At 39.4% G+C, this 18749-nt stretch overlaps 1 protein-coding gene across 7 annotated transcripts in view; it reads right to left on the reverse strand.

The window, feature by feature from the left end:
• DAAM2 (dishevelled associated activator of morphogenesis 2) overlaps positions 1–18749 on the reverse strand; it is a 191013-nt gene that overhangs the window by 82016 nt on the left and 90248 nt on the right. For all 7 annotated transcript variants that reach the window (XM_015857503.2, XM_015857505.2, XM_015857499.2 and 4 more), the window contains one exon: positions 4470–4559. In XM_015857503.2, the coding sequence (XP_015712989.1) occupies positions 4470–4559 (90 nt within the window). The remainder of the gene's footprint in view (positions 1–4469; positions 4560–18749) is intronic.

The following is an 18749-nucleotide window of genomic DNA, read 5'->3' on the forward strand; positions in this document are numbered from 1 at the left end:
AATCAAAATATTGACTGAAAAGCTGAATGCTTACCATAAACTTCTGAAGCATCAGTAGGAACAGAAGTAGTTATCTAATGCACGGAAAACTTGAGATTAATTCCAACTGTCAAGTTCCAGTGTACATATCAGGCTTTGCCCTGCATGCATAAGATACCCTCATCATTTTGCTAGCAATGCACTTTCACTTGGCTCTCCAAGTCCTATACAACCTCTTCAGTCTCCTGCTGTGTATCAGTTGCTCCTGTTTTTAGCCTGTCATGTGTGATGTGTTATTCTGTTTTCCAGAGGAAGAGAGAGTTGGAGCACCCCTCTCCCACAGATATTTCATGCAAAAATGTGAGAAAAACCCTCATGAAGTCACATCCAAGCTTTGTTAAACAGATTCCTTACAATTGGGTTCTCAAGTACTGCAGAAAATCATATTGTGTGTTCATTGTCTGCTACTCCTAAATACAGCATGTGGAATAACAGCTCTAAAGAAGGGAATTTATAAGGGACACATTAAATGCTCCTTACAGCTATAAATCCATAACCATAACAGTTTAATATTCCAAATCAATAACAGACACAAGAAGCATTTCAAAGAAGAAAAAATAGTGCAAGAAGATAGAATTGAAAACAATACAACTTCAAACCACCCACTTCATTTAGTATGAGACAACCACGTGCTTGGCACTCTTTATACAGAAAGGACGAACCCCAAAAGGGCTTTCGTTGCTTGGATCAGACAATACAAAACCAAAAATTCATACTCAGACAACACAATGGTGTGATCTTCATCTGGTATATCACTTCACTAAATAAGACCAGATGAAGATCCATTTTCTCTCTTCTTTAGGGAACATCTGTCTTTCTCTGAACATCTCCCTGTTTTATAAAGAATTTGCATTTCTTCAAATTCTCTTTTCTTTAGTAAGAATTGAAGAGCTCCTTCCTATCTTAACGTACAGATGCAAAGCCGTCTCCTGACTTAGAGCCTCCATAAAATTTAAATGCATAGAAAATACCTTGGGGTTCTGGAAGAAAAGTCCAAGCAGCTCACATCTAGCTGAGAAATAACTGCTCCCCCACCTTAGTGAAGCTGAAGCTATACAAAAACAAAAAGCACAGCAACCCAAGAACAAGCAGTAGATTGAGGACCTTGTGTTCAACTGAGTGTTTCCCCAATATGCAACTAATCTACAGCAAAAAAGTTAAATAAGTAAATAGGAAAGTGGAACACAGTTAATAGGACTGAACTCTTAGGTGGCTCGTTTGTTTGGAGAGAAGATGTACGACAGAGCTATTTCCAGTCTGACTGTACTTTGGAAAGAGATTTGCTACTAATTTTTCCTCAAATAAACAGCAACAAAAAATATACCCCAAAACACAACTTGTTTAACTGTGTAAGCATGTTGTTTTGAGTAGAATGTCAGGGTGCAACAATAAGGGCTGATTAATGATTTTAATGATGCAAATGAGGACAACTCACTATTTTTCCCTTAGGTACTTTGTAGATTCAAGGCAAGGTAGAGGGACAGCTGAAATTGAAAACAGGTTAACATTTTCCAATAGTCAGCCTTTATTCCTTACAAACAGGTGCTCAACAAATGAGATGAAGCAGTCACTGTAGTTGCCAACTGAAGCTACTTCTTTAAGTTCAAATCATAAGGAAAATGGTTTTAATACTTGAGATTTGAACTGCAGATCTAGAATGGCCAAATGTACAGTTACAACTGTACAGTTATAAAGTTGATAGATAAACAGAGGTTACAAAATAGAAAGAGGATCAATGATAAATGCTCACTGCTGTTGAGGCTCACTGTAAACTCCACACAGGAGCGATCTCTGGAAAGAGATCCTGCCTTAGTGGTGGTCAGTTCTTAAATGAGATCTGGAAGAGGTGGAGCCAAGCTCCACCCCTTCTGGGAGCACAGCTGAATTACCTTCACCTGTGCTCCTACAGCTGACTCATCACTTGCCTCAGATGGTTAATCAGAGGTTCAGGCTGTTATCAACAGTTTCCCATGCACCAAAGGAAATAAGGCTGTAGGTTACAATGTGAACACTAGCTATTGCCCACAACCACAAAATTTCCATCCAGAATTGAGACTCCCTTGAGTATCAGGGAACTCGGATAGGCAAGCTGCATCCCCAGCATACAAGCACAGACACGCATCTCTCCGCATTTCTTTAGAAAGATTTAATATCAGAAACAGAAGAAATGAGACTTCTGATACAATAGGGAAGTCCTTCCAGGAACAAGTGCCATGAAAGACTATAATTGAAGTTTAACTGACAAGATAGAAGTACAACGCATCCACAATGAGAAGCACTCTTCATCCCTGCAGGTGAAATTTTTTACTTAATACAGACACTAATATCGCACTTTTGGAGCAGATCAAGAAGCTCTGACCTTCCATTATTTTTAGACTTGAAAAGAAATCTCAGATAAATGAATGTGAAAAATTCCCTAAACTTGTACTTTTTGATGTTCTAGCACATGGCATTTGCTCTTGCCCCCTTACAAATCTTTTCTTCAGAGTGGACACAGAGTCCTCGCTTCCCAAAAAGCAGAGAACTTGGCATCAACAAGACAAAGCTCTTTGGATGGCTAACAGAGCTCTGTCTAGTGAGGTATCAGGCTCTTTGTGGCCAAAATTAGATTACAAATTCTTCAGGGAAAAGACAGCTTTCCTCTTCAGGGAAGCCTGCAGCACACTTTTCTGTCACTGTAGAAAAGTAATGATAGGTGGATTAGGTAGTAGGCTGGAGAGATGTGTCAGCAGGGATCATTTGACTGACTGTGAAGGGAAACAATGAATAACATTGGACAGTTAAGGTTTCAAGTAATTGAAAGTATCTGCAATGTAATGAATAGACATCTGGCAACAGTATACTGTTCCAGTTAGCACATCATTTTGGATAGCTGGAGCTCAGCTAACTGAGGTTTCACTATAAATGCATTATAAAGATTTTCCAGTATGCAGCTCCTTTAACTATGGAGGTCTTCAGGATTCTTATATCAAATCCACTACTTTAAGGGGAAAAAAAGTAGGGGGGGGGGAAGTGTAATGTACTGAATCCAACCGACATATTAAATACATTAAAGCCTGAATCTTCCTGCCAAGGCTGACTGGTCCTAGAGGTGGAATGTGTGGTTCTTTAAGACAGCTACAAATAGATCCTCTCCCATCAGAGCTGAAAATGCCAGCTGAGCCTGCCAGCAAAAATGTAAAGCAGACATGGATCACAACAGCCTTCACCTTCCCTCCACACTCAAGCTCTATGTAATAGCAGGAAGAAAAATGAAGAGCACCAAACACAACTGAACCTAGGCTACTTTTATGCACTTCTCTAATTATTGCTAGTTCTGAGGCACTGTAACTAATTTGATACTATTGACTCTGTGATGTATCTTAACTAAAAGCAAGAAACATAAAAATACTCACCTGGCTGTTTTTGCTGAGATTTTATTTAATTACATAGTAAGAAAACTGTTTTTTTTTATTTATTTTTAATTTAATGCTAAGAAAAGAAGGCAGGCTAGTATTCTCAGATAGCAAAGTTCTTCAGTGACTCACAAAACAAGCATTTGAAAGGCAGAAAACATAATGATTGCTAAAGGATCACCATCAAAGTTTCAATCTGCCTTCTTCAGTACAGAAGCCTGAACCTCTCCTTCCAAATTCTGCTATGCAGACCTAAACATAAAGACCAGTGCTCTCACAGCATGACTTGTGTATTTGGGAAATAAAACCTATGAATCCACCATCTTTCCATCAAACTACCTGTTCCTTTCCTACAGCATCAAAAAATTTCCACCACATCACTCCTGGATGAATTGTCTTCTACAAGCTTGACAGCAGCAATAAAAGCTTTAACTGCACATGTCTCTAGAAAAATCATCCCCAAGATACTCAAGTATCAGCTCCTGGTCTTCTGGCCTTCTCACTGATTCGTTCAAAGTTGAAAATCTCAACTGGAGAAACACCACAAGCAAACTGATAGGAGTATGTACCCTTCACTTAGTAATGCAATACAGTATTTCCTATTAACTCTGGAAGTATTTGCAGTCAGGTTTTAAGGTAGTATTATAATACCTTGCACATATTTTAATCCATTCTGAAATACCTCAGTAATAAATGTATTCTGAGCACCCTACAGAGGTTTTTAAAAATTCCTTTAAGCTCTTTCCACTACAAGATTTCTGCTAAAAACAAACAAACAAACAAAAAAAAAACCATGTAAAATATTCAGTATGGGGAAGCATGAGATTTTTACTTATTGACATATGCTTCAAAAATCATACATGTATGGTTCAACATTCTCAAATGAAGTATGTGCTAAAAACCTTAAATCACTTAATCATGTTCTTGAGAAAACAGTAGGTAAACATGGATTTCATATCTGGATAAGCATAAGTAATGATGCATACACACATACAATGTATACATGAGCTATTTTGATCAGGACAATAGTAATACCTTCTTTTTGCTGCAGTATATCTGCCATTTCTTCTCTGGAGGGAGCGCAAACATAGCCTCTCTGTTCTTGTCTGTAAGATCCAATTCATCCTGGAGATCACAAAAAAGAAAAAGAAAAAATCACAGTCAATGGCTGTATTGGTAATTTCTAATATATTAAGAGGAATCTAGTCAGGTACATTACCTAACTTTCAATCAAAATGCAGAGGACTTAGTGCCTCCCAAAGACCATTGGTTTCACACTTTTTGCCTCACTACTCCAAGTTTCCCCTGTCAGAGCACAACCTGCCAAGAAGGCAGTCTGGACAACTGCAGTTGGTTGCAGACTGCCATTACTTATGATTGCTATGGGATGAGAAAGATCACATGAAAGGGATGAAATTACGAACTCAAAACACTGGCTGACATAATAGTGACTCTCCTTACAATAGTTAGAGAAAGACAAAAAATTCAGTACGCTTTTCTTCCCACTTGCATTATCAACTTGGTCTTCCAGTTAAAAATATCAACAGATTTAAGGTACACACCACTTTGTTTTACATCTGGATACTGACTAACAGAAAAAATAAATAAATAGCTCTTTGTTTCTTCCATTGGCTGCCAATGATTTAGATTGAGAATAGTGAAATCACTGTATGTTCTAAACAAAGGTCAAAAGACAGTGGGTTCAGTGGCAGTAATGTCATTGACAACCTACAGGCTAAAAGGGTTTCAGTACCATTATACTTGTCCACTGAAGCACAGAAGCCCCTGCAAAAGACAATCAGATGTTCAGAATGAGAGGATTCTACTCCCCACAACTTCACATCAGGTTAAACAGATGAGCAAATTTGGTCTTTTTAAAAAAAATATTTCTGCGGAAGACAACTTGTCTATCTCTTCTGTAAGAGGTAGACAATGTTAGTCTCTCTTCCTATTCATGTCCCTCTGAATCATCAAAGCAGAGAGTGCTACTCATTCTCTATTCTGATGAGAATAGAACTTCAGTCACAGCTGGAAGTATCAGGTGCTGATGGGAATTAAACAAATAGGAATGGCCTTCACACCAAGTAGCCTGCATGAGCTGAGACAAAGATGGATAAACCAGAGTTACAGCAATAAAAATACAAATGTCCAATGTCATTTCAATAAATCGGTTTTGGTAGAGTTTCCTAGTTCTTAGTTATTGCAGGGAAGATGGACCAGATAACCTTTAAAGGTCTCTTCCAGCTCAAACAATTTTATGATTCTATTTGAAAGTGTTTGGAGAAGGAAGCATCCAAGGGTTTGATATCTAGATGATTCTGAAGCACTAAGAACATCACATACACAGGTCCTGGCGCCCATGCTAACCTAACCCAAGCACAGACAATACCTCTTTAACTCAGACCAACAATGGTTCATTTGGAAAGCTTTCAGGGCTGGGAAAGTTGTGAAAACAGTGAGCTAAATTGCACACAGAGCCTGGTAGCGGCTGCTGACAGATTTAAAAGCCCACAGAGATTTCAGCTGCAAAAAGGTACAAAAGAAATGCAAACAGTAACAAGGTGAGGTCAGTGCCAGCAGCCCAAGGTAGAAGAAGCTGGAGTTCTTTTTCTTTTCTTTTCTTTTTTTTTTTTTTCTTTCTTTTTTTTTTTCTTTTTTTTTTTTAACAAGAAAAAGTTTAAAGTAAAAGAGTAAAGAAAAACTTTAACTGTGCAAAAAAAGTGCAAGCCATGTGGAAATATTTAGGGTGAGTTTCCAAACAAGGGGGCAGCCAAGCAAGTCAAGGAGTTTTATCCTTGCTACACACAATTAGAAAGCTCAGGCCAGGATCACATTCTTGGGGAGAGAGGGAGAGTGAAACGACATGCAAGGTCTTAAGACAAGCAAAGGAATGCTGTTGGAGGTCAAGCATGTGGGAAGGAAGGGAGGAGCAGACAGGGATATCAAAAATGGCAGGTTTTGAAGAACCACTAAGGAGCCTAGAACACATCTGAAAAGAGCTGGCTGGCCTCAGCTAAGTTCTTAGAAAAAGTATGGTATTTTATTGAACTGTTTAATGATCTAAGCTTTATTTTATTTAGATTTTTTTTTTCCTTTTTTCCCCCTAATTTAAAAAAAAAAAATAATAATGAAGGTGAATTCACTGGACAAGAAAGCTGAGAGGTTAACTGATTCTGCTTGGTTCTCAAAGCTTGGTTCTCACCAGGCCTCCTGCTAGACTTTTGTCCTCAAAAATGACCATACCAACCAACATAGTACAGGACAATTATTTCATCAAAATAGCATTCACACTGACTACAACCTAGAACTACCTGGATGGCAGGATGCTGCTACTTAGCTTCTGGACATTCCCATTGGCACTGGCAGCATCAGGGAGATAAGGAACATTCTGCTTTCAGTAGGGTAGAACATTCTTGAGAACATTCTTTTCAGGATAGGAGTCTAGAAAGGTTATTTGTAGCAAAAGATACAATTTGCACCCTGCTTCATCATGTTTCAAGAGAGTAGAGTAAGCTAGAAGAGTATTAGAAGTCATACACAAGGTATGGTAGCAAAGCAATAAGAAAACTGCTCTGGTTACTTGGCATAATGTGTTCAGATGCAGACAGAAACCTGACTGGAAAACAGCACTGAAGGCTCAGAAGAATGGACTGCTCTTCTTTGTGAAATAGCCAGTGTTTGTCTCCATAAGGAGGCAAATGCTTGGCTCTAACCCCACAGTCAGGTGAGCAGGCAACAAACAGAAGCAGAGAACCCTCCAAATTCTCTGCCCTTTCCTATCCCCAGGCCCATTCAAAAGCAGGAGATGAATGCAAAATCAACAGCTGCATCTAGCTAAGTAAGAAGATCTTGCATCAGATCTTCCTACTCTGACTTGGAAACCTAACAGACAATGCATAAAAAACCTATTCCTGTTTCCATCCAAAGCAGTCACTACTGAAAGAGCAGAATATATTTTAGAAAGGCAACTCACTTCATTTACTGGCCTGACAACAGAGGCAGATCTGTCAAAATGTAGAACTTCCAATACTAGACTTATTTTAGAGACAGCAAGTAGATGTTGAAGTAGAAAGGAACTGCAAGGGTTATCAGTAAAGTGGAACATCTAAAGACTCTGAATGTCGTCATCAAGAGTGGTGTTGGACTCAGGTTGAGGAAGGTGATATGGTATGACTGAAAGCACATGAAGCATGCATGAAGGGCAAGTGAGATCAAAGGTGCAAATGCCATCCTCCACCACCTGTGCCCATTTCCCAACAGAAACATAATAAATTTGCTATGCCTTACATGGAGGTTTGTTTTCAGCAATTCATGCCAGTGTGACCCTGCACAATGGATCTCAGACAATGATTCTAAAAAGCTTTGAAGTTGCAAGTGTTCCCATGAAGCAGATTAAAAAGACATTTGCAGGATAATCCTGTGGGCAGTGTAAAATTGCTGCAGTTAATACTTCTTACATTTCTTTCCTTTATCTACTTTCTATATTATTTTATTTACTGAGAGAGGGACACAGTGAGTTAATTTCTCTTTCATGTGGGCATTTTTTACTGACAGATTAAATTTCAGTGATAAAACATGTAATATGTACTGGAGCTGGATTTGATGTTCTTATATTTCCAGCCTAGTTTCTGGGCCAAAAGGGAAGATGGCCTCCATTCAAGATGGCTACAAACCAAGGAAATAAGAGACAGAGAGAAAGAAGGAAGAATGGGCAGGAAACATAAAGCAGTATTTTGTGGGATTTAAAACCACATTATGTCCCTTGTTTTTGGGAGCATTCATCCAAGTGTGAAAGCTGGATTTGATGCTTGTAGCCATCAGCTTGATAATGATATCTCTCAAAGCCCTGGAAGAGTTGAAAAGAAAGGCATTTCTCACCTAGACTGCACAGCATTTTTCATACAGATGTGAAATTAAATTAATACAGAGAAGAAAGAATATTCTGTGATTATAGAACAGTGGCCCTTCCAGAGAACCTTTAATGCCTACTAAGACATCGAGATGTATTGAGATGTACTTTGCATCTCTGCCACTATCTCTTGCCTCTATGGAAAGGAACAACAGAGCTAAGAAATATCTCATTCTTCTCCAGTGTAGTTCACCAGGCTTTGAATGAAGACTTGTATGGTCCAGAGAAATCATGGGATTTAAATAAGGAAAATAACTCACTCGCATACCTACCCCAAAAATGCAGGTTCAAGAGTATGTTCATTTTTATGTTATGACCTTGCACTGCATGAATTCTAGTTAAATGCACCACATGTATCCTGCTTCCTGTTCACATCACCATTCCTTCTTTCTCCTTTCTTATGCACACACATACCTACACTTTTATACCCCTCTCTAATCTTTTTCTCATTCCCCTTTACCCTTTTTTCCTGTCATGCACAAATGCACTCTCCCTTACCCAATTCATCAATCATTCTCTCAGTTTCTCAACAGCATAAAACCCACCCAAGTTACAAAATGAAGTACAATACACTGTTACCAAAACAGTAAATTCTCTTTATAATACAATACCACTTGCCTTAGGTTCTAACAAAGCCATTTATATAAATGTCTGTCACCGTGTCCCCAAAAGAGGGGCCATATTGCAGTTCCCAAGTAGCACAGTAGAGCTGATGGCCTTATGCACTGGATAAATATATTTAAATCTAGTACAAAGTAAAAAAGTGAACGTGACACATCATGGGATCCTATCCAGCATCTGCTGCCAGGCCCCAGAGTAAAGTTCATGTTCTCTGTGCAATCATTGTGAGGGAATAGCTGCTGGTGGATTAATCAGTGGTGAAGTACAACTCAAGCTGACATGAGATAAATGGTTTTGACATGTCTGGGACTATAGAAGAAGGAAAAGCAGTAGAAAGACATCAGGGAGAGGGTTGTCAGTAACATGCTACAAGCCTTTACTGTAAAGGGATCCAATCCAGCATTACAGCTTTAACAAGTGAACTGAGTAAAAGCACACTGCTAATGTTATTTATACTGTCTGAAAGTTTCAATTTTACAGTAACAGTCAAACCTAGGAACCCTCATTTTTTATTTTTTTTTAATTTTTTCCTCCTCAGATTACACTGTCTGTGCCATGCTCTCTAAGAAAATAAGCAAATAATAAATAATAATAAAAGGTCAATGTGGTGGCTCTTGTTCTAGCCATCTGTCCAGTACGTAGGAAAGCAGAGAGAAACAGACAGAAGCAGACTCTCATCACAGAATCCAGGCGCAGCTGTTCCAAAAGCTGCTTTAGAGACAACTGCAGTGAGTGAATAAAAATCAGTCTTCAGATCTTAGTCTCTTCTCAAATCACTAACAAACACTTTCAGATAAGATAGATCTTCTCTATTCAGTCACTTTGTTCACCTCCAGGGGACAGTAGAGGATTGTTCCCCTACCGTTTTCCTTCCATTGCTTTATTCAATCTAACTTACCCAGCTGACAGAGGCGAGGCAGGCTCTGGAAGAGCCCACATTCCCAATACTGAGGTCAATAAGGTATTCTGAAAGGCTACCTCTCAGTAAATGAGGTTCATTCAACTGCATAAACCGCTTACATCCAAGTGCAAATTGGAGCAAAGAGCAGTGCAAAAGTACCAGTCAGTAAAGTTCCCCAGCAGAAGTGTTTCAGAGGCATCTGAATATCCAACTGCACACACCAGAGAGTGACCAAAGCAGGCATCAAGAAAGCGGGAACCAGATCTGTTTAAGCACCAAGCAATGCCCACCCCTCCTTTCTCAAGGCTGTGCCCCCATCTGTCACTGACAGCACATGGTCTTTCAGCAGGCAGTAGCACTGCTATTCATGCAGCCAGAGCATATGCAAGGTAGCAAGACAGTTAGAAGTACCCACCAGGGCACCCAATATATCTCCCAAGTCCTCTGGTAATCCATGGAAAAACAAACACACACACAAAAAAATGAGAACCCTGCAAAACTCTTCCCTCGTCAATCTCTTATACCTCATCCTAACCCCTGCAGTTAGAAACAGCCAGTGTGCATTAATTACACACAAAAATGCAGAGCAACATTTTGGTAAGTTTCCCAATTAATAAGAAATTGGGGGATCACTAGAAAAACATCCCCGTCTTCCCATGTTGTTGCATACACAGTAAGCGCATGCGTAGATGTATATGCCACTTGTAGCTTACAAACACAAGAACTGTATATGTAGCACATATCTGCTCATATCTATAATGCTTTATTGCAACATATGAGCAAAATGAAAATGCTGTGCTCACAGGAGTTTCTCACACAGCCTGCTTGCACAAGAAGATAAGTTTATATTTCAGCTACTTCCATAGGTGTGAACATAAAGCAGAAAAGCAAACAAATAAGAGACTCTGATTGTCATTATTCTCTTTCTAATGCTTGCTTTTTAAAACACCCTCTGTGTTAGGGGCCCGAATCTCTTGATTTTTCAGCTACAATAGAAAAAAAGCAGAAAGTACCTGATGTCAGTGTTCAGAAGAATATATTTCTCTTCTAAGATGCCAACACAGAAGTTGTTCATTCTTATGACTCAGCTTCAGACTAATAATTTCATCTATTATAGGCATAGCTTTTTGGCAGAGAATTTTATCAAACAAAAAGTCAATTAATTCCCCATGACTCCACCCTGCAAACATCCCCCTTTGCTGTACTGCTTCCTTTTTTTCTTCCTTAATTGTTGGTTAATTGCCCAGAGAAGAGCTAAATCCTACCTTACTTCTGCTCCTCTCTGTGGCTTGACAGCATACCAGCACATAAAACCATCAAGGCTGACAGTGGTCATCTCCCTTCAGAGGCCTCTAAAAACACCTGTCTGTTGGTCATTTTTCTGCCTTTCACAGGCAAAGCACATGCATTAAATGACAAGCTGCTAGGGCAGATAGAAAGAATGAGGAAAACCAATACCTATTTATGCAACAATGCACACAGAGGTTTGCAAAGTGATCATAATTTAGATAACACATTCTCATACACACAGGACTACAACACAGGTAGAGCTAAAAGGGAAGTTCCATGGATATCTTCTTGGGTGGGCATACAAGGATAATAAAGCAAAGAAATTTTCTGTCATCACTGCTACTTGTATTAAGATGGGCTACATGTCCACGTCAGTGAATTGGAACAAGCCCAACGATAAGGACAGGGATGAAAACTGAATAGTCAGGCTTCTGTCTAATCTAAATCCCTGCTGCTGCAATTTAAGCCTATTACTTCCGGCCCTATCAATCACAGATACAGTTAGCAGATCTGTTCCTTCCTCTCGATAACAGTTTTCAAGTCTATTAAAAGCTGTTGTAATGCCCCTTCTCAGACTTCTTTCTTGACGCCAGACAAGACCAGCTCTTTCAGTCTCTCTCAAGGTCATGTCCTCTGGACTTCTCATTCCTTTTCTAATTGACTTCCAGGCTATCCTTGGTCAAAGTGCATCTTTTTTTGAAGTTCAAAAGTGTGAACAGTGTTCCAAGACAGGACCTTACTAAAAGCAAGCTCTGAGATTACCTCATGCATCTTCCATAGCACATTCCTGGTTGGGTATCCCATAAAAATTATGACTTTTTTTTTTTTTTTTTAAGCAAACAAAAAAAGTGTGACTCATGTTTACCCGTGCTCTTCCATAACCCCTACCTTCTTTTCCAAAGAAATGCACCTACCTGTTTGCTTCCCATTCTGCATTATCTGACTTGCTCCAATAAACAGATCATTTTATCCATTCACTCTGTTTCACATAGTTTCTCTATCTTGTTTTAAGCTTGTATTTTAACATCCACAGATTTACAACCTAATGACATCTGCAAAGTTTATAGCTATATCTTGTACTCCACGCTCAGTCAATCAAATGAAAACACTGAACAGAACTGAAGCAGTTCAATCTCTGCTTGATACCTCTTTTCACTGTAACAAACTACAAGGCCTCTGGGGTTAAGTACCCCTTTTACCTCCATTTTCTGGTTAGGTACAGAGTATCAGAGACCTCTCTCAAACAGCATTCCCAATATCATCATCTAAAACACTAAATAACAACAAATATGCTGCTTTAGCAGTTTCATTCCTCACCCCTTATTTCCCTTCCTTCTCCTCCCTTCACTTTCCCACTCCCTCTCCCTTCCCAGAGCAAGGGGTTAGTTTTCATGCCAAGGTCCTTTACACGAGACCCCATACGGGAAGGTCAGTGCAGGAAAGATTATTAGGAGATGTCTGTCTAAACTGCTACCTTTCCGGCTTCCCCACCCTCTCCCTCTCTACAAAGTCTCTTCTGTTCTGCTTTAATACTAATGAGTTCAGAGGACGTTCCTATACTGGAGCAATTCACAGCTTGAACTGTGCCAAAGCACACAGGCACACACCTCTCTGATTGTTTCCTGCCCAAGCACAGTCCTGCTGGCTCAACCCACAAAATGTGGGCTGGGAATCACTGTTGTGGCTCTGTGCCAGAGGCATGCTGAATTTCCAGGGGGTGTCAGTGCCACCCATTCCTCCCAGCTTCATCCTCTTGTATATAACCTATTTGCCATATGTCCCTATGCAGGAAAACATGGTTAAGTCACAGATTGGCTGACATTTAAATTTCTGATAAAGTATTACGTAAAAGGGAAGGAGAAAGTCATGTGCAAAATTCACATCTTATCATGTTTTGTTTGTGGTGCTCAGACACGTGCTCAATTTCAGCTCTTATACAGAGGGGTAAACCAAAAGAAGCTCCAATAAATCAACATAATTTCTGGCTTTAGCTCCATTTTAGACAGGTAGAAAGGAAACTAGGAGCTGGGTTTAGTTCTTCTCTTGCTCTCAGAATAATTACTTCAGATTTAGTAGTGCATCCCTAACTCCATTAAACAGAATCAAGTTAACCTGTTTTACCCAAGTGCAAAATATCAACCTTTATCTCAACTTTAAATTCTAACAGAGACCAATCATCTGTTCTCACTAGACAGCATGTAACAGTTCCCTTCAACTGCCTACAGACCAGACCAGAGTCCCGCTTTTCGCAAATTGATGCTTTCTACTTCAGTACATGAAGATGAGCTGTATTTACTACTAATCTGTCCAGATTCACTATAAGAACACCCACATATGATGCATCTCTGCATCTCTCATCTCCTCTGGGGTAAGGTGGAGGGCAATTCCACAATATTTTTCTTAACAAACTAAGTATTTTCATAGCCAAACACTGAATCGAAGGCATGTCAGTGTATTTGGTTGCTTACTCACACCCTGCCTTGTCTCATTGCTCAAATACTCTGATAATCAGAGCAGCAACTACTGCACTGACATCACCAGGCTTAAGAAAATAGCTAAAACTTTTTTCCTCTAAATACTTCTAAGTATGAAATTATGTGAAACATTTGTAAAATACAACAAAAGGAATGAGAGGGATGAGCATTTGCCTCACAGACTAAATTTGTCCCCTAATTGTGATTACAAATTGTTTTTATTTGGTTAAGCATTTGTAATCCAACATTTCTCTCCCACTGTTGTTGTAGAAGCCAACAACTTTACACCAACCAACAAATTCATCCAGCTGTTGCTCTCTATACAAGATGTAATGCTGAAACACAGCCACTAAAGCAATCCCAATGGATTTTCCATGACTCAGGGAACTCCCTGGACAACTTCCAGATTGGGAAACTACAATCTGCTTTCCCTTGTAATTTCCTTTAGAGAAGTTACTCTCCAAACTTCCACCTAGTAAACTATTGCTTAACATTGTGCACGCTGCTAAATTCTTTTCAAAAGATGTTTGAGTAATTAGTCTGGTCAGCCCCTCCCTTTCTGTGGCTAACAAATCACGGGAAACTGCAAAAAAGAAAGGTAACCTTACGTGTTTTTAACATAGACATGCCTAGAACATACGGATACTGGATAGGGCCCTTTGGCACACAGCACTGGGCCTACACGTGAAAGAAAGGAGAGCTTGCCCAGGAAGGCTACGGATTTCCATATCAGATTCTACCTGAAAATAAGAAAGGCAGATAAGAGCAGGGCAAGGTCTATGAAAAGAACTAGCAGAGACTTGTTCCCAAGACCTTCAGATAAAATTAATTTTGCCACTGGAAGGTTTGTGTACTTCCCATGACCTCCATCTGCTCCACTTTTTCAGCACCTTTTCAATTTGGCTACAGTTCTGTATTAAAACTTGTTTAAGTATTACAAATCCCTGCTTCATTGGGGAAGTAAACTCATAAATGCATGAAATAAGTTGTTCACATTTGCAGAGGGACTTACAAATAGAACTCTGGGGGGAAAAAATAGATAAAGAGAAAAAAAAGAGCAGCACTCCCAAAGTTTTCTTCCCAGCAAGTTTACAGACTTCCACATACAGAAGCAACATCCAGCATTCAAAGCCATGTGTAAGTGGTGTTCCAGGTGGAAGGCACCTGTCTGTATTTCCACTGAAACTATGCATGTCAAAGACAGCAGCTGCAGATACAGCCTGTTAGGATGACTGAGAGAAAAAGCATCTTCTGATGCCTGCATGTCATGCTGTTCCTATCAGGTGGTGTAGCAATGAGCTGAAGAGCCTCTCATTACCTACATTTAGTGACTCAAAAATCTTCCCCTCATTGAATGCAGAGGAAAATGCCTGGAAAACGTGGACCTGAAAACTTCATACCCTAAAAAGGTGCTATGCTATTCACTCAGCCACACCTGTGGCATCTCCCCTATCCTGCAGAACAGGCAGGCACATAGCAAGGAAGGAAACTCATGTCTTTCTTTTCCACACTGAAATAATCATCCCATGTTACTTTGACAGGTAATGATAATATCCTGAATGATAAAAAAAACCTAGAGCACAGAGGCATGGCATATTTGTAAACCTTTCCCCTCAATTCTCCTTCAGGCTACAGTATACACTGATTGATTATCTATTATATCTGATATAAATTGCTACTTGATGAACAAATACATAAACTAATTTGAATCAACACATGAAATACATTAACTTTACTGTTATCTATTTCTTCATTCAACTAAGTTTTGCTAAGTTTTGTCTATACCCGAGCTATACTTTATCTCAGTAGAGGATAACTGCTGTCCTACAAAACACTTGGATGCAGTCTTCTTTGACAAACCTTCCTCCTTACTGGAAAATTTCAATTGTTACATTTACATAGTAATTTTGTTATAAATTCAACAAGGTTTTCATCATCACAGAGATCTAGCTCTCCCTACGTTGCTAAAATCAAACTAAGTAACAAATCATATCTCCTACATCTCATAGCTGATACTTTTTACGAGCTGCAGAAAAACAGATATCTGTCATTCAGTCTTCCTGCGTCAACAAACAAGCTCTGTCTCCTATAAGCACAGCAAGAAGACCATTTTGGCCCAACATCTGTGCCATGACACCTCTATCCTTGCACTCTGCTCTCCCTTCAGCACCACATTTACTTTTTCTTTTCCTTCACTGTTTCAGAAAACATTATCCCTCCTTATCACAATCTCCTGTCCAGATACAATCCAGCCATCATGTTGTTTGCATGACTCAGTGCTCCAGTCTGACATTTTCCACAGTAAATACATCCACCCATGGCTTAAAGGGACAGCATATCATGAGAGTTTCCAAGCATTCAGTAGAGGGAAGGCATAAGATAGACTTCGTAGCATGTCAATACCTTAGTGCTAGGATCTGGATTTTCCTTGCTTTTTGCATCCTGAGCTGCATCTCTGCCATGCTTTCAACATCCTGCACTGCTTTTCTCATGCCCTAGAATAGCTACTATGCATTTTCTCAATGAGGTAACATCAAGGTTATCCTGTAACAAATGTGTAATTTAGTAAGTAGGCCTTTTTCAGCAACTGTAAGCAAATCACACCCAGAACATACACAAAGTAAGTGTCTGAACATTCCCTTCAAACACTCCCACCATGACCACAGTCTTCCCCACCTTTCAGGAAGGCAGTTGGTATGCTTTCCTTGGGACACTCAGCAACCAGCAGTCCCCATGGATACATAAAATACCACACAAACCTAATCTAAGGCAAAGTAGAATGATGTGACTCCACTGCTGTTTTCAGTGGAACTGAACTGTTCTATACCAGGTAAGGATCTGTCCATAAGTCTCACAGTAAAGCAACAAGATCTTTAAAGCAATGTACCCCTGTAAAAAATCCTTGTAAATACACATGTACTTTGGTAACACCCCCAGGTCCTTCACAACTAAATTTCAACACATCAATCCACATCTGCACTTGCAATTGTTTACACAACCTCATTGATTTCTGCACATGGAGTGTGAGCTGCAATTTTCTGGCTCCCATCTCTAACTTCTCTCACCACACCTGGATCTCAAAACATTTGAAGTACAGAAACTGCTGCTCCTCACACAGCTGCTCAAGGAGCAGAGAGCTGCCAGCCAGCTGCATCTACTTGGAAGGATGCCTGAGGAGAAAAAGATGTGGGTTCTGCATGCAGTGCCACAAGCCTATCCTTACCACATCACTCCATACATAGGTGAGTGTGAAAGGCAAAGTTATCTCTGCCACATGAGGTATAGTAAGGTTTTGTATTAAGACCATAATAACTTTGCAAAGCTGTACACGTGTACTGCATACAGGGTATGTGTAAAGCAGACCTGACATTATGAAAAGTCATTTGAAGAGCAGGAAGAAAAGTGGAAAAAATGAGAGAGGGAAAGAGATAGATCCTGGGTATGTGCAATTAATTTTAAAAAAAAAAAAAAAACCAAAAAAAACAAAAAACACACAACCATCCATGTGTATAACCAGACTGCGATACTAGACATAGCTTTTGTTTCCCAAGTCTTGGTCTCCTCATAGCTTCAGAAATCTTACTCATTAATTATGCTATGACTATATTAAAACACAAGTGCATTTGAATGCATGTTAATTTGACAACAACAAACTAGCTGAAGTCAGAACTCATCACATGCAAATAAAAATGAGGGATCTCTCCAGATCTTGATTGCATTTCTGACTTGATTAGATATAGTCATGGATTACCAAAAAAAAAAAAAAAAAAAAAAAAAAAAAAAAAAAAAACCAGACGGGATGCCCACAGGTAATAATAATAAAAACTAAGAAAGAAAAAAAAAAAAGAAAATACTGGGAATTATAACACAGAAGCAGTATGGTTTCAGAAAAATCCGCATTGATCAGCAATTCAAAGTCACAGGCCTGTCAGAGGTATAAAGTCCGAAACTAAGATTTACATGCCAGACAAAGTGACACAAATTAAATCCCTGTATTAAAAAAAATCCAGGAAGTGACTAAAATGACTCAGAAGACTGAGTGAAACTGAAATACTCAAATCTTGGCAACATGCCTGAATTTAAATGTGATTAAGTACTGTGATCAATATACAACACATGTTCTGGGTTTGAAGTAAGGGCCTATGCATGTATTTCTAAGCCACAAACTTTCAGTGCAAAACTAGTGACTAAAGAAGCTTCAGACATAGAGGATACTTTTTTGAAAAGGTGGTGCTTCATGTTGAAGCCAAAAGACAGGCAGCCATGCACATCTTCCTCAGTTTCTCCCTACTACTTCTGGGGAACAACTTTGTTCTCCACGTCTGTCAACAAGAGAGACTCAGCTGATGCCCTCTCTCTTATGCCTACAAAATAGACTAATGTGTAGGACAATCTATATTCACAACAGAGGCAGTTCTTTCACTTTTTTACCCAATAAATACTCTTGCAGGTTACAGAGCCAGAGGGGCCCCACAAACACTACCATAGCTATGACTTGGCAAGCTTGAGTGGGCTTGGTGATATACAGGAGCACTTATTCAATGTGGTGAAGCCTTGTTTTAATCTGATGTATGCCATATTCATTACATTAAGCGATTTGCCAGTGAGAGCTAAGAATGAAACAAAGTTGCTACTTCCATGTCAGCTGTATGCAATGGGAATTGCTTCTACAATTATTTACATTTGGATCCCATCTCCCCATGGCTCTTGATGAAAATGTGTTTTCTAGCATGTCACGTGGATGCATTGCTCAGAAACTGTTTTGCTTTCTCTGACAAAATGAGTTAAATTCTCAGATAATTCCCTGCTGCACCTTAATCTTTTTCTAAGTAAAACTTCCTTTTTCTCTTTCCCCCCAAATTTCCCTTCTCTGGGAAGAAGGACTACAATCACCAAGTTTTTCTCTCTGTGAAGGCAGAGAAGGAATAGATGTGGACAGATATCACAGAGTGAACACAGAACAGAACTTTCCCAAAACTCCTGTTTCAGGTCACTTCATCAATTATATCATAAACTTTTACTCTTCAACCCCACCAATTATTTTTTCTCTGTCCTGAGATAATTAGTAAAGATATTGGGTGTGCAATAGCCTCTTGTGCTCAGAGGTGAATGAACAACTC

Source organism: Coturnix japonica, chromosome 3 (genome assembly GCF_001577835.2).
Source record: "Coturnix japonica isolate 7356 chromosome 3, Coturnix japonica 2.1, whole genome shotgun sequence".
NCBI classification, from domain to species: Eukaryota; Metazoa; Chordata; class Aves; order Galliformes; family Phasianidae; genus Coturnix; species Coturnix japonica.